This window comes from Caretta caretta, chromosome 11, assembly GCF_965140235.1.
Source record: "Caretta caretta isolate rCarCar2 chromosome 11, rCarCar1.hap1, whole genome shotgun sequence".
Classification (NCBI taxonomy): Eukaryota; Metazoa; Chordata; order Testudines; family Cheloniidae; genus Caretta; species Caretta caretta.
This window is the reverse complement of record NC_134216.1, coordinates 10,999,670-11,012,829: the sequence shown is the minus strand read 5'-3', so window position 1 is coordinate 11,012,829 and position 13,160 is coordinate 10,999,670. Positions and strand designations below refer to the sequence as shown.

General features: G+C 41.1%; 1 protein-coding gene across 1 annotated transcript in view; it reads left to right on the top strand.

The window, feature by feature from the left end:
* Nucleotides 1-13,160, top strand: part of ADCY5 (adenylate cyclase 5) — a 345,212-nt gene that overhangs the window by 294,262 nt on the left and 37,790 nt on the right. Inside the window, exons 10-12 of the mRNA XM_048869060.2 lie at nt 5,691-5,835; nt 7,922-8,019; nt 13,000-13,087. Coding sequence (XP_048725017.1) covers nt 5,691-5,835; nt 7,922-8,019; nt 13,000-13,087 — 331 coding nt within the window. The remainder of the gene's footprint in view (nt 1-5,690; nt 5,836-7,921; nt 8,020-12,999; nt 13,088-13,160) is intronic.

The following is a 13,160-nucleotide window of genomic DNA, read 5'->3' as shown; positions in this document are numbered from 1 at the left end:
TCATAGCAGCCCTATCACGTAACAGGGTAAGTAAGAATAGTTATCCCCATTTTACAGGAAGAGTTGGGGCAGAGAGGTTGCAACTTGCCACCGGGAGATGTTGTCAGAGCCAGCATTTGAACTCTGAAGTTCTTGGCTCCCAGTTCTGTGCTAAACCCACTGGGTCATGCTTTTCAATGAATACATAAAGTCAAGCCCGCTCCATGAAAATTCATATTGAAACAGGGAGGCCTTAAGCCTGGAGAGAAGGATGTCATCAATGAATTTTGGCATATGTTGAAGGGAACAGCATTCCAGAGTTTTGGGCCCCTCCCTCCAGTACAAAGGGTTGTGATCAAAATCTTCAGAAGTGGCCAATGATATTAAGTGCCTCAGTTTTTGGTAGTCGAACTTAGAAACATCTTGCTTGATTTTCAGAGATGCTGAGCACCCGCAATTTTTCAGTAAAGCCAATGGGAGTTGTGGGTGCTCAGCGCCTCTGAAAATTGGGCCCCTTTAAGATCTCTCAAATTGAGACAACCAAAATCACTGGCGGCTTCTGAAAATGTTGGCCTGTGAATAAAAGACAAATTCTGTCAAGTTATTTATTCCCTGTGTTTCTTACAAACCTCTGTGACAAAAATGCTTACTCTGCTCCTTCCCCTCAACATTCCTTATCTTTTTGTTTGTTTGTTTTCAAAACATACCCAGAAGAAAATTTACATATAAAGGATGTTTTCTCTAACGATGCTGGGCCATTACGAGAAAGATATGGTAACAAGATGTTCATAATAAATTTCCAAGAAAGATGATCCTCTTTGGTTAAATTCATCTCTGGCAGCTCATTAAAATGAGTGATACTTGCTCTAAATTTTCCAGTTCACTCAGGATCATATACCAGTTTATGCCTTAAATCTTTAATTGCTTGCCTCTTTTTTTGACTATGAAGCTGGCTCTCAACAGAATTTTTTCTTGCCATTTATTCCAGTTAGTTGTCTGTCTTTAAATCTGCTGTTTTTTAAAAAAAGATTCTTCAATATCATATTAACTCTGAGATTTTACCTCTAAATTTTGAACAACCAAAATGCTATTAATAATTAAATCCTAATAATTGCATTGTTTGATCTCACTACTGACATTAACCTGTTGCTCACTAAATGTCTTTGCAATGGAAGTAGAGGAAGAGGCCAGCAGTGAGAAGGAGGGGTGGGGGGAAACAACCATGGATTAATTGCCAGTTGTGTTTACTAATAAAGCATCTTTATTACCAAGATATTTTTATTTATGAAATAATTTTTATTGTAGAGGTGCGATTAAAAGAACAAAGGAATGTTATTGGGCTGTAGGTCTTTGAATGAATGAATCAAGCTATGTGGGAGCTGAATTGAATCGGTTGCCACTGCCATATGTAAAATATCTGGTTTTAGGGTCAAATTGGCACCTCCCCTGGAAGTGACATGGCAAAATGACAAGTGGCTCAGGAAGCTCCATGAGAGTCGGAATTTCTGCTGATCTTTCCTGTGACAGAGCATAAATAGGTTGTTTCATGTCCTTTGGAGTAATGACCCTGACCTCAGTGGAGTTTCTAGGAGGAGGTGTTGCTCAATAGGAATAAAAGTTGTGGGGGGGGTGTAATTTTTTTGGAGGCGGGGGAGAGTTAAACTTTTTTAACTGTAATCCACTGGCGGACCGTGAGACAGTTTGTTTACACTGACTGTCCACAGGCACGGCTGCCTGCAGCTCCCAGTGGCCGCGGTTTGCCATTCCTGGCCAGAGGGAGCTGTGGGAAGCGGCGCAGGCTGCAAGGAAGTGCTGGCCGCTGCTTCCCGCAGCTCCCATTGGCCGGGAACAGTGAACGGTGGCCACTGAGAGCTGCGGGCAGCCATGCCAATGTAAACAAACTGTCTGGAGGCCCACCAGCAGATTACCCTGATGGACGCCCGCAGGTTGCCCACCGCTGCCCTAGCAGGTCTTTCAGAGTGCCAGCTGGGTGTGCCTCCTCAAGTTTAAGCATTTTGATGCAGCTTAAATGCTTCCGAAAGCCAGAAGAATAATTCTGAAATCTGTCTGACAACAAGGGACCCAAATGTGCTGTCCTTCCCCATGGTCATACAACAGTATCAGTAAAAATTTCTACACACACCCTTCATTGCTTGAGCAGTGTAACTCTACTCTGCTTATAGGGACTACCTCCAGGGGTGAGTCTTTTCATTCCTTGGTATCTGTGGCAAGAAGTGTACTGCTAAAGGTGATGTGGCCTAATGTCCAAAAAGGAACTGCTCTGAGGCAATCAACTCAAGGCTACCAAACTGCGATGAGATAACACTTTGTGTCTTTGGCTGGCTTCAAACCGGCGACTTAGAGGTGAAATGACCCATAGACCATTACTAAGCCTGAACCAGCCAGCCACAGTCAAAAACTACCCAAAGTTTCTTCTCCTTCCTGTTTCCTCCCAGGCTGTGCTGTTAGATTGGAACTTTGAATCTAGCTGAGGCTCACTGAGATGGCAATGAGTTTTAACCTTGGATTCTTGGAGAAAATGATTGCAATTCTCATGTGATATAAAAATGGCTAAATTTAAATTGTCCAAATCTACAAATAACTAACAGGAATTTTGAATGCATTCTGTAAATAGGACTAGTAATTTCTTTGCTCTTTTTATGAGGCTAGAGAACAGGATTGTCACAACTGAGCAAAAATAAAAAATGGCTCTTCATGTACTTAAGCAGATGTGGTTTCTTTAAAACAAACATCTAGAAGTAAATTGAATTTCCTTTTCTCCAAGGGGAAATCTAAATTGCATTTCAGAAGTGGAATATATACTAGCTGATGGATTAAATAACTGTGGTGTCCAAAAATAAAAACAGTCCTTCTCCTTTCCCTGACCCTTGTTGAAATGCAAACCCTTGCTATAACAACTTTAAGGAACTGAGGCAAAGACCATTTGCATTTGCCAGACTGCCTCCCGTATGAATGCTGAGGATGTATTGTAATAACTTGTCTACTGTATATCTGTATCACTTGTCTTCTTTTGGTTGGAATTTCAATGATCAATGGTGTGTCATAAGACTGTGGGGCCTGATTATTATTATTATTTGTCAGATATGTACAGATCCTGTTGACTTAAATTGAAGTTGTGGGTATTGAGCTCTTCTGAAAATCAGGTCCAATCATGCTAAAGCTAGTGAAAAGTCTCCTTTAATTCCAGTGTTGTGGGGCATTGGCTTTTGAAACAGAAGTCCTGATTGTGTTTTGGCAGCTGCCATGAAGTTCTGAGTGGCTTTTGTGAGCATCTTACTCACACCTACAAAGATCTGTTGGCCACGGGTTTGTTACAATTCATGCTATACGTCTGCATTAGCCAGTGTTAGCCGGACAAAACCCAGAAAACTCAGCTGGCAATAAATACCATCTTTCATCCTGCCCCGTTGTGCTTTAGGTTTCATTTTTAGGAGTGTCTGAACAATGGTTGATTTCACCTAACATGGGCTGTATGTTTCCCTGGAATCAATTAGAATTGAAACTGGAATCAGGCATTACATTAGGGTCTGTCCTAATACAAGCTATATTTACCTGGGCATCATGGAAACTGAGCAGAATAACATTTCAGCTTTAGCTTTTAATTTCTGCCTCTTGTCAGTTTAAGCCAGACCATTAAAGAGACAATGTCAAGCTATAAAAATTCTGACTAAGGTTTTTCAAAAATTATTAGGGCCTTACTTTTTGGGTGCTCAACTTGAGATGCCTTAAAGGAGCCTGCTTTTCAGATTGTTGGTTTTCATCACTGTTTGAAAATTCCATTCCTGTAAGGTGGCTCTATGGTGGGCATCAGAAAACCTGTGGTATGAAAAACCCTGTGGGACTGAAAATCACTAATCATTTGAAAACCTTGGTCCATATGTTTGGAAAGTAGGATCTGACTCCACATTGCCTTGCCACCTTGTATCATCTTTTCTCTTAGCTCAAAAGTATAAAATAATATCATTTGAATAAGAAAATGGTTTGACCCAAGAACCTCGGGATGCCAGAGCTGCCAGGGCTGGCAGAGGTCCCTGAGGTTTATAGGGGTACAGAGATCCCCCTGGGTTCCCCAAAATAATGTCATGCAAGGTCTCTAATAAAAGCCTGTGTCACACTGGTCATCATGACCATTGTGAGATGCATGTACGGAGAATATGTGAGGAGTATATACTAAAAATTGTCATCTCTGTGGTTACAAGCAGGTCATTCAGAGGTAACATGTCTTGAGATAAACTTCTCCAGATGGGATGGGAGACACTTATCTCCAGGGGGTCTATTGTGTATTGTATATCCTACAATAGGAGTCTGTTAGCATTCTAAGGCAAATGATAGTGAAGAGCTGGCAGAGACTTGAGAAGAAAGTTAACAGGAAGGGTAAACAGCTGGGGAGGGACCCTATCTTGAGGTGACCATCAAAAGTCTGTTCTGGTATATTTGGAGGTGCAAAGAGACACTCTGGTGTCCTTCGCCTAGGAAGTAAACCGAGAGCCAGTTTGCTTCATGAAAAAGGGATCTCAACCAGGCTTGGTTGAAGATGCTGGAGAGAACTTTGGGTGAGATGAACTCCTTAAAACAGGAGGATATCTTGTTTGCAGTGATATAGTTAGTTAAGTTTAGGCTTTAGAATACATGTTATGATGTTATTTTATATGTAACAATTTGTTCCCATCTCTCACTCTGTTTTTTATTGGAATTTCTATTCTTTCTTAAATACTTTTTTCTTTTGTTTTATAATTGTACTCAAGTGCTGTGCGTAATACAGGAGCAGTTGTCTAAGGTGAAACAGATAAACTGTGGTACGCTGTTCTTTTGGGAACAGAGGATCTGGGATTTCTGTGGGTATCCAGTGACTGCAGCTGGATACCATAGAGGAGCACTTTGAAATGACTTAGGGTGCATCTATAGTCAACTTGCAAAGCAAAGAGTCAGCTGGTAGCCCAAACAAGCATGCTTGAGTGGCTGACAGGCTGGTTGTGTTGGGGAGCTAACACCCACCTGGCATAAGAAAAACTGTCATGCTGGAGGCAGGTGGTGACGAAGCGACTCACAGCCTTGGCTGCCCCAAGAAATGTCACAAATGGAAAGTTCTGATTTGGTATCAATTTATAGTTTGCCCAGCTGTAAATAACTACACAGGAATGACACAGTGGAGAGTCATGCCCAACACCTTTAACTGGTCCTGACAACACTGTAGATAATCAAAGCTGGAGAATTTTTCAAGTTCTGAAATTTCAAGCTGGGGCAGCGCATGGGAGATTTTGACAATTTTTGTGATTTTTTTTCCCCACGTTTTTTGACCAACTCAGGCAATAACATACATAGCAGGAATGAAATGTAGGGGAAAAAACAGCACAATAATAATGGAGGGGAAATCCATGTGATTTTAGAGGTTGATTTATGATAAAAAGACACATTCAAGGGAAGCAAACGCCTTGATAATAGGGAAAGACAGCTATATCAAATACCTTAATTGGGTGAGGACAGGTGGATGAGGACTGGCAATGTATTGGATAGCTGATAACATTTCCCCTGGAGATTATCCAGCTAAAGTTTGTAATAAATGAGAGGTGATTAACATCCGGATGTCTCTACGGTGAACTGATGAACTCCTTTGGGCCTCTTCGCTGAAAAAGTTCAAGCTGAGTGCACTGTAAAGTTCCCATTCTCTTCCATTTTTGTGAAATCCTCAGGAACACCCAAGAAAGCATGAACCCGGAGGATGAGGTGGATGAGTTTCTGGGCCGTGCAATCGATGCCAGAAGTATTGATCGGTTACGCTCTGAGCACGTTCGCAAGTTTCTTTTAACGTTCAGGGAACCTGACTTAGAGAAGAAGGTAAAATTCCCCAATAACTACTCTCTCAAGTGAAGAAAGTCTATTGTTAGTTTTGTTTGTCCAATTTAAGCTTAAGATCTTCTTCCTACAGTTTGGAGTTACTTTACTACCCCCCCCCGCCCCCTCCCATTTATCACTTCAGCTCCTTTAGGGAGATCTTAACTTACGCTGTGTCCTCTAAAAGCAGGTATGTGTTGAAGGAAACATTTGATAGAAATGTAACATTGGGTAGGAATGCCTGCTGAGCCATTTCTCTCTCACCGATAGCAATGGTGAACTTCAGAGTGAAATCAAGATGTTCTTGTGCCCGTTACTGATCCTTGGAGGATGTGTCATGGGTGGCACTCAAAATTATACTCTTTTTTAACTGCACTGCTCTCTTCTACCAGTTTAGGAGAGGAAGGGTGATCTTGAGGCTAAGGAACTGGATTTAGGAAATCTGGATCTGCCACAGATATCCTGTGTGATCTGGGGCAAAGCATTTAATCTCTCTACCCTTCAATTGCCTGTAAAATGGAGAGAATACTGCTTCACAGGGATATGAGAATAAATTCATAATAAGTTTGGAGGCACTCACATACTACAATGGTGTGTACCATATAAGTGAATAAGTTATTTTACACACACACACACACACACACACTTTAGGATAACCCTTAATAATAACAATAAAAGGTGAGCTATATTTTTAACAGGAAAAGCCACATCTATAAATTTTGTATTGGTCAGGTTAAGTTCGAGTCACTATGTTTAGCAATTATGTTTGTACTGCAAAAAGAGGATACAGTGATTAATCTAGTTAAAGAGTAAGAGGACTTTGCAGTAATTGCAGTATTTTTTCAATTCTGAATGGGTCACATTAGGGTTGATCAGAAGTGTAAGCATGTTATTTTCCCCATTTAATTTTATAATTTTAAGAAAACTGAATGGTTCAGATATCTCAAGGGCCTCCTTGTTTCACAGTTTAGGGATTGAGTTTGTTTGGACTAAGAATTGCAGTTCCAGCAGTACAGATGACACGTTTAGGAATTGGACACAGCTCACCTGTGACTGACACTGATCACTAATGCGAAGGTTGTGAATTTTTGAAAACCTGTGGCAACCTCACATTTTCATTAGAACCAACTAAAAATGCACACATTTTTTAACACTGGCAGATACCACGAAAAACCATGTTTTCTCACTGGGCTTGAAAGAGGGAAACAAGAAATTGGTGTTTTCACAATAATCTTTCATTTCTGGCGAAATGCAGTGACTTGTTGATGACACGGTACCTTTTAATTCATGAACAAAAAATTGCACTGGATTCTGTTCCAAAGAAAATGTGAAGGGGGAAGAACCCTTCTCAGGAGGTCTTTGTATCATATAAGTTGCACCCATCAATTCTACCTTAGCCTTTGATAGGTCCCCAGATCCCTGGAGGGCAGGTGAATTGTTCTGGAGCATCCACTGGCCTGCTCCAATTGTACTACAGTTCACAGCTGTCACTATTATTATTCGTATTGCAGCAGCGCTTGCAGACCCCAAACAGGGATCAGATGTCCATTGTACTAGACCTTGTACAGACACATAGCAAAAAGTGTATTCCCAAGAGGTTACACTCAAAGTAATGCCCCGGAGGTTTTAGTTTAAACAAGAGATTCTCCTTGCGAGTGGTCCCAAAGAAGATGTGTATATAGCAGAGAGCAGTCTGGATATAATACCAAATAAACTTAGTTTAGGAGCCTTAAAAAGCTTGGGCCATGTTTAACTATTTATCCCCACTGGAGGGAGCCCCGGATGGAATGAATCAACATCGCACAGCTATGCCCTCTGGTCCAGGTTTATCTATTTTGACAGATACGAAAGGGACAAAATATAAATTTTCTTCCCATCTGCACAGGACCTTTCCACAGCCCTGAGGTCTTTTTGGGGCCCCAAAATATAGCCCAAAGTAAGGGGGAATTTTCACACTTCTCTAAGGGGTAGTTCTGCAAGTGGTGCTTCTTGGGGAACCAGGAGGGTGCTGGCTGCTGAATGAGGGGTTTGGTTGGGCGTAAAGGATGGTATTACCTATGCTTATAAAAGCCTGTTTACTTCCTCCCAGTACTCCAAGCAAGTGGACGACAGATTTGGAGCCTATGTGGCTTGTGCCTCCCTCGTCTTCCTCTTCATCTGCTTTGTCCAAATCACAATCGTGCCCCAGTGAGTAGCTCTCTTTCACTTTTTCTGCTTTCTGGCATGTTTTCCCTGTCCTTGAGGCTTCAGTGCACCAAAAGGAAGCAAAAGTCTTGAAATAATGCTTGCCTAAGTAGTGTACAATGCTTATTGTGTGCATTCATTTCTAGCTATGGTATATTATGCTTGGCATGCAAGGATTTTCATTTTGCCACCATGGTGTTTTTTTAATATTTACCTCTCATTTGAGAAGTTTGATTTAGTATATTTATAATCCCACACAAAATAAGATCACTAGAATAGAAAGGATTGTCTACTGAGGCAGTAAAGTCTTTGTAATACAGGGCTAGAGTGTGCCTATGTTGAATGCAGCTGAGCAAAGGAGGACAGGGGAATAAGCAATCCACCACAGTCCTCTTGTTCAGCCTATGTGGATCTTGGGTCTGAATACTGTTGCAAAGCTCAGCCCTGCTCTATGAACAAATGAGTGGGGAGGACAGAAAATGGGCAGAGCTGTCCAGGCACAACGGGGGAATTAACCTGCATAGTTTCAAGGGCTGCAGTCATGTATTCACCCTCTCCCAGCCAGGCAAGAGGGGTAGGAATTATGCTTCGTAGGTGTGTCAGAGATACAATGCCTTCTGGACTGGTACAGTGTATGCATGGCCCTGTGCTCAGATTAGTGCCTAATGGCACAACCTAGCCCAGAGGATCTTCTCAAAAAAAGACGATACTTCCGAATTTTTATTTCTATTATTGAAAAATGAGGAACTAAGTGTGTTTGTGTTTTTCGGAGACCATAACTGGCTCAGTAGCAATGCTTTCTCATGAATTGTGCACCTAAAAATAGGAAGTGCTCCTAAAATAATTATAAAAAGAAAAGGAGTACTTGTGGCACCTTAGAGACTAACCAATTTATTTGAGCATAAGCTTTCGTGAGCTACAGCTCACTTCATCGGATGCATTCAGTGGAAAATACAGTGGGGAGATTTATATACACAGAGAACATGAAACAATGGGTGTTATCAGACACACTGTAAGGAGAGTGATCACTTACGATGAACTAATCTTGGGGGGGGAGGAGGGACACCTTTTGTAGTGATAATCAAGGTGGGCCATTTCCAGCAGTTGACAAGAATGTCTGAGGAACAGTGGCGGGGGCGGGGGGGGAATAAACATGGGGAAATAGTTTTACTTTGTGTAATGACCCATCCACTCCCAGTCTCTATTCAAGCCTAAGTTAATTGTATCCAGTTTGCAAATTAATTCCAATTCAGCAGTCTCTCGTTGGAGTCTGTTTCTGAAGTTCTTTTGTTGTAATATTGCAACTTTTAGGTCTGTAATCGATTGACCAGAGAGATTGAAGTGTTCTCCAACTGGTTTATGAATGTTATAATTCTTGACATCTGATTTGTGTCCATTTATTCTTTTACATAGAGACTGTCCAGTTTGACCAATGTACATGGGAGAGGGGCATTGCTGGCACATGATGGCATATATCACATTGGTAGATGTGCAGGTGAACGAGCCTCTGATAGTGTGGCTGATGTGATTAGGCCCTATGATGGTGTCCCCTAGCTCATCTTAAGTGATCACTCTCCTTACGGTGTGTATGATAACACCCATTGTTTCATGTTCTCTGTGTATATAAATCTCCCCACTGTATTTTCCACTGAATGCATCCGATGAAGTGAGCTGTAGCTCATGAAAGCTTATGCTCAAATAAATTTGTTAGTCTCTAAGGTCCCACAAAAAGAAAAGGAGTACTTGTGGCACCTTAGAAACTAACCAATTTATTTGAGCATAAGCTTTCGTGAGCTACAGCTCACTTCATCGGATGCATACTGTGGAAAGTGTAGAAGATCTTTTTATATACACACAAAGCATGAAAAAATACCTCCTCCCACCTCACTCTCCTGCTGGTAATAGCTTATCTAAAGTGATCACTCTCCTTACAATGTGTATGATAATCAAGTTGGGCCATTTCCAGCACAAATCCAGGTTTTCTCACACACACACACACACACACACACTCTCCTGCTGGTCCCACAAGTACTCCTTTTCTTTTTGCGAATACAGACTAACACGGCTGCTACTCTGAAACCTAAAATAATTATAGAATCGGTCACTTTTAATCTCAAGAATAATATAATTGAAGAGTCAGAAATGCTCCAATTTATCTTCTTCCAATCGAAGAAAGCAAAAATTCATTTTAAAAAGACACAAGATAAATGTTTGTCCTTACAACTGCTTTCCCTTTCACTCACTTCACCATCCTTTACACCTTTACAGAAGAGAGACCAGGGATTGTTCATATACTGGTGGGCCACAGAAACAATATGATGTTTGAGGTCACTCTTTCTCCTCCCCCCAGGCAAAAGGACGATTGCCACTGCTCGAGGAATGATAGAATCAACAAAGCAGAATAGCAGCAGCAAAAATGCAGTGTATAAAGAGACAGATCCATATAAGGAAATCAGAGGCTGAAAGCTGAAATTAGGTCAATCCCTGCACTTTATACATGCTTAATAATCACTAAAGCTGTTATTTTCATGGTTGCCCAGGTTCTGCAAAGGTTAACACTTTAGATCAGCTGACTTGACACTGCTGCCTTGAATTCATACCTTTGTGAGAGAAGCCCTTTTAAAAGGGTTTGGTTTGCCCACCAAGGTCACTAAGCAGCTACCGGACTATTTAATTAGAGCTAATTTAACATTTTAAAAAAGGGATGACAAAAAATGTCTGGGTCCTTGGCCGTCCTGTTGGCTGGCTCTCTTTGTTCTGTATTACTCAAGGAAATCGAAACAGCTTCATTATGATGTGGCATATGCTATTTGCCTGCCAGTCTTCTCTTATGGGCAGAAATATTTGATGTTTTGAAACTTTATTTCCAGGTGTTTTAGAGACTCCCATAATCTTGAGCACTTTTAGCTTTCCTCAGAAGAATCCACAGGCAGGATACTGGACCTTATAGGAAATTAGTCTAAGCTGTATGGCAAAACCTACTGGGCTTGACATTTCAGACCCCAGAATGCATTTACGTGCATGCCCAAATCTGCATACACGCTTTTTCTAGTATGAAAACCCATATGTAGGAAAGTCAATGAGATTTAGGATGCTAGATGCCCAAATCCTTTGAAAATGGGACTAGTTTTACTTTTGGGTGCTTTTGAAAATTTTACTCTGTGCTTCAGTTTCCTGTCTGCAAAATGAGTATAACACCACTTCCCCATCTCACAGGAGTGTTGTAAGAACAAATATATTACCGATTGTAAGGTGCTCAGATACTACGGTAATGGAGAACATATAACTGCCATAGATCAATACATAAGCATTATTTTTACATATATTTTAATCCTAGCTAACTGGCAAGACTGACTGGAAGCGGTGTGGATTACCATAATAACATACCATCTCCAGAGACCCAAACTCATATCTGAGTTGGGTTACAAGTGAACCTGAATTTGGTGGTTCTAAGGTGCTGTACCAGTCTGTAGTGGTCATTTGTCCACATAGTAGAAATATAGTATAAATGGATGATATCTTCTTAGGAAAGGCCTAGAATAGCAGAGGAGTTGGAGGTCAGTGGTCAAGTGAATTGGCTGAGCTATGTAGAAGAGGACTCATTTGCCAGCACCATCAATCACCTTGCTTTCACAACCATTAAATTCATCCCAAAATTAGAACCCAAAACACAAACTCCTGCTAGTTGCGCATATATATATATATATAAAATATTGCAGGCAAGTACTGGTAAAAATAGGGTAATACCCCTATTGCATGATAATTGTTAAATTCTCCACCATCCTGTGGATAACTTAGCATGTCTGTAGGCCGATTTGGTTTCTAGAGTAAACAAAGTTTCATGATTCATCTTTGGACCAGATATATATTTCCATCACATTTTTTATTCGTTTTTCTAATATTCTTAATTGCATGATTGTTGTCTTTACTGATGACAGCAATCAACAAGCAGCTGCAGCCACATGTATGTGTGTCGCAATCAAATGCTTTCATGAAATATCAGCAGAATCTGAAACTTTAGACAAAATAGCAATGATCATTTGTGATAATAAAGAGGAATTGCCTTAATGAATGCCTTTTGAATGAATTAGCAAAGACAGTTACCTCTGTCATGGCAGAACATGGAAACCAGCTGGCTTTGATGTGTTTGGTCTTAATGTCACTGTGCAAGATAACCTCATTGATTATTTAAAGTGTTGGGATGGGAGGGGACCCGTCTCTTTTGTACTGAGACCAGAAACTTTCAAAATGTTATCGAATAATTGCACAATCAAAACAAAAATGTATACCACAAAGCTGGCTTGGAAATCCTGTTTTCACTGAAAGGAAGAGTGTAAGAAGATGGGGCACAATGCAGACTCCCAGCACTGCTGCTTTATTCACGAGTGCTCTGGTGCCCTCTTAGCCATCTTTGTTCCTGAGCTTAGGCGGGAAGACCGCAAAAGTGGTAGGGCAGAGATTCTCTGCATGAGAAACCAGGATAGGTTTGGGCATCTTCATGACCTTGTTGGATGTGGGCTATTTCTCTGTATTTTCCTTCTTAGCCAATACAAGGTTCCTGAGTCCTTCACAGAGGATGCAAATGAAAGGATGGGGATGGACTCATAAGTGTGACATGAAATATGTCTCCCCAACGTATTTCATGTGCACTTGGCTGCAGAGGCCTCAATTCTAAAGCGCAGCAAGTTTCTCTTCCAGGGCATCTGATATCCATTGCCAGCTGGGGGTGGCCCACTGTAACAAATTATTTTCTCATCTCTTCTAGCACATGAAACATTTCTTAGTCTCTCTGCTGTCACCCGAGCAATTTAAAGGGAACAGGGAATCTCCTTATTCAAAGCATCGCCTACTTCCTACTGCCATCCTAGCCAGGGAGAAAGCCCACACCATATGTCATAGTTTGTACAGATGTACTAAGGCTAAAAGCGGAGCGGTAACTGTTCTGTATGGTGTAAATCTTTAAAAATCCCTTTCTGGTTTCAGCTCTACATTTATGTTGGGTTTTTACCTGACCAGTTTCTTGATCCTGACCACAGTGGTGTTTGTTTCGGTCATTTACTCCTGCGTAAAGGTGAGTAATGAGACTTCTCTATACTGTCCTTTGCTGACCCTACTAGCATAGCCAGTCAGTTTCTTAAGCTAAT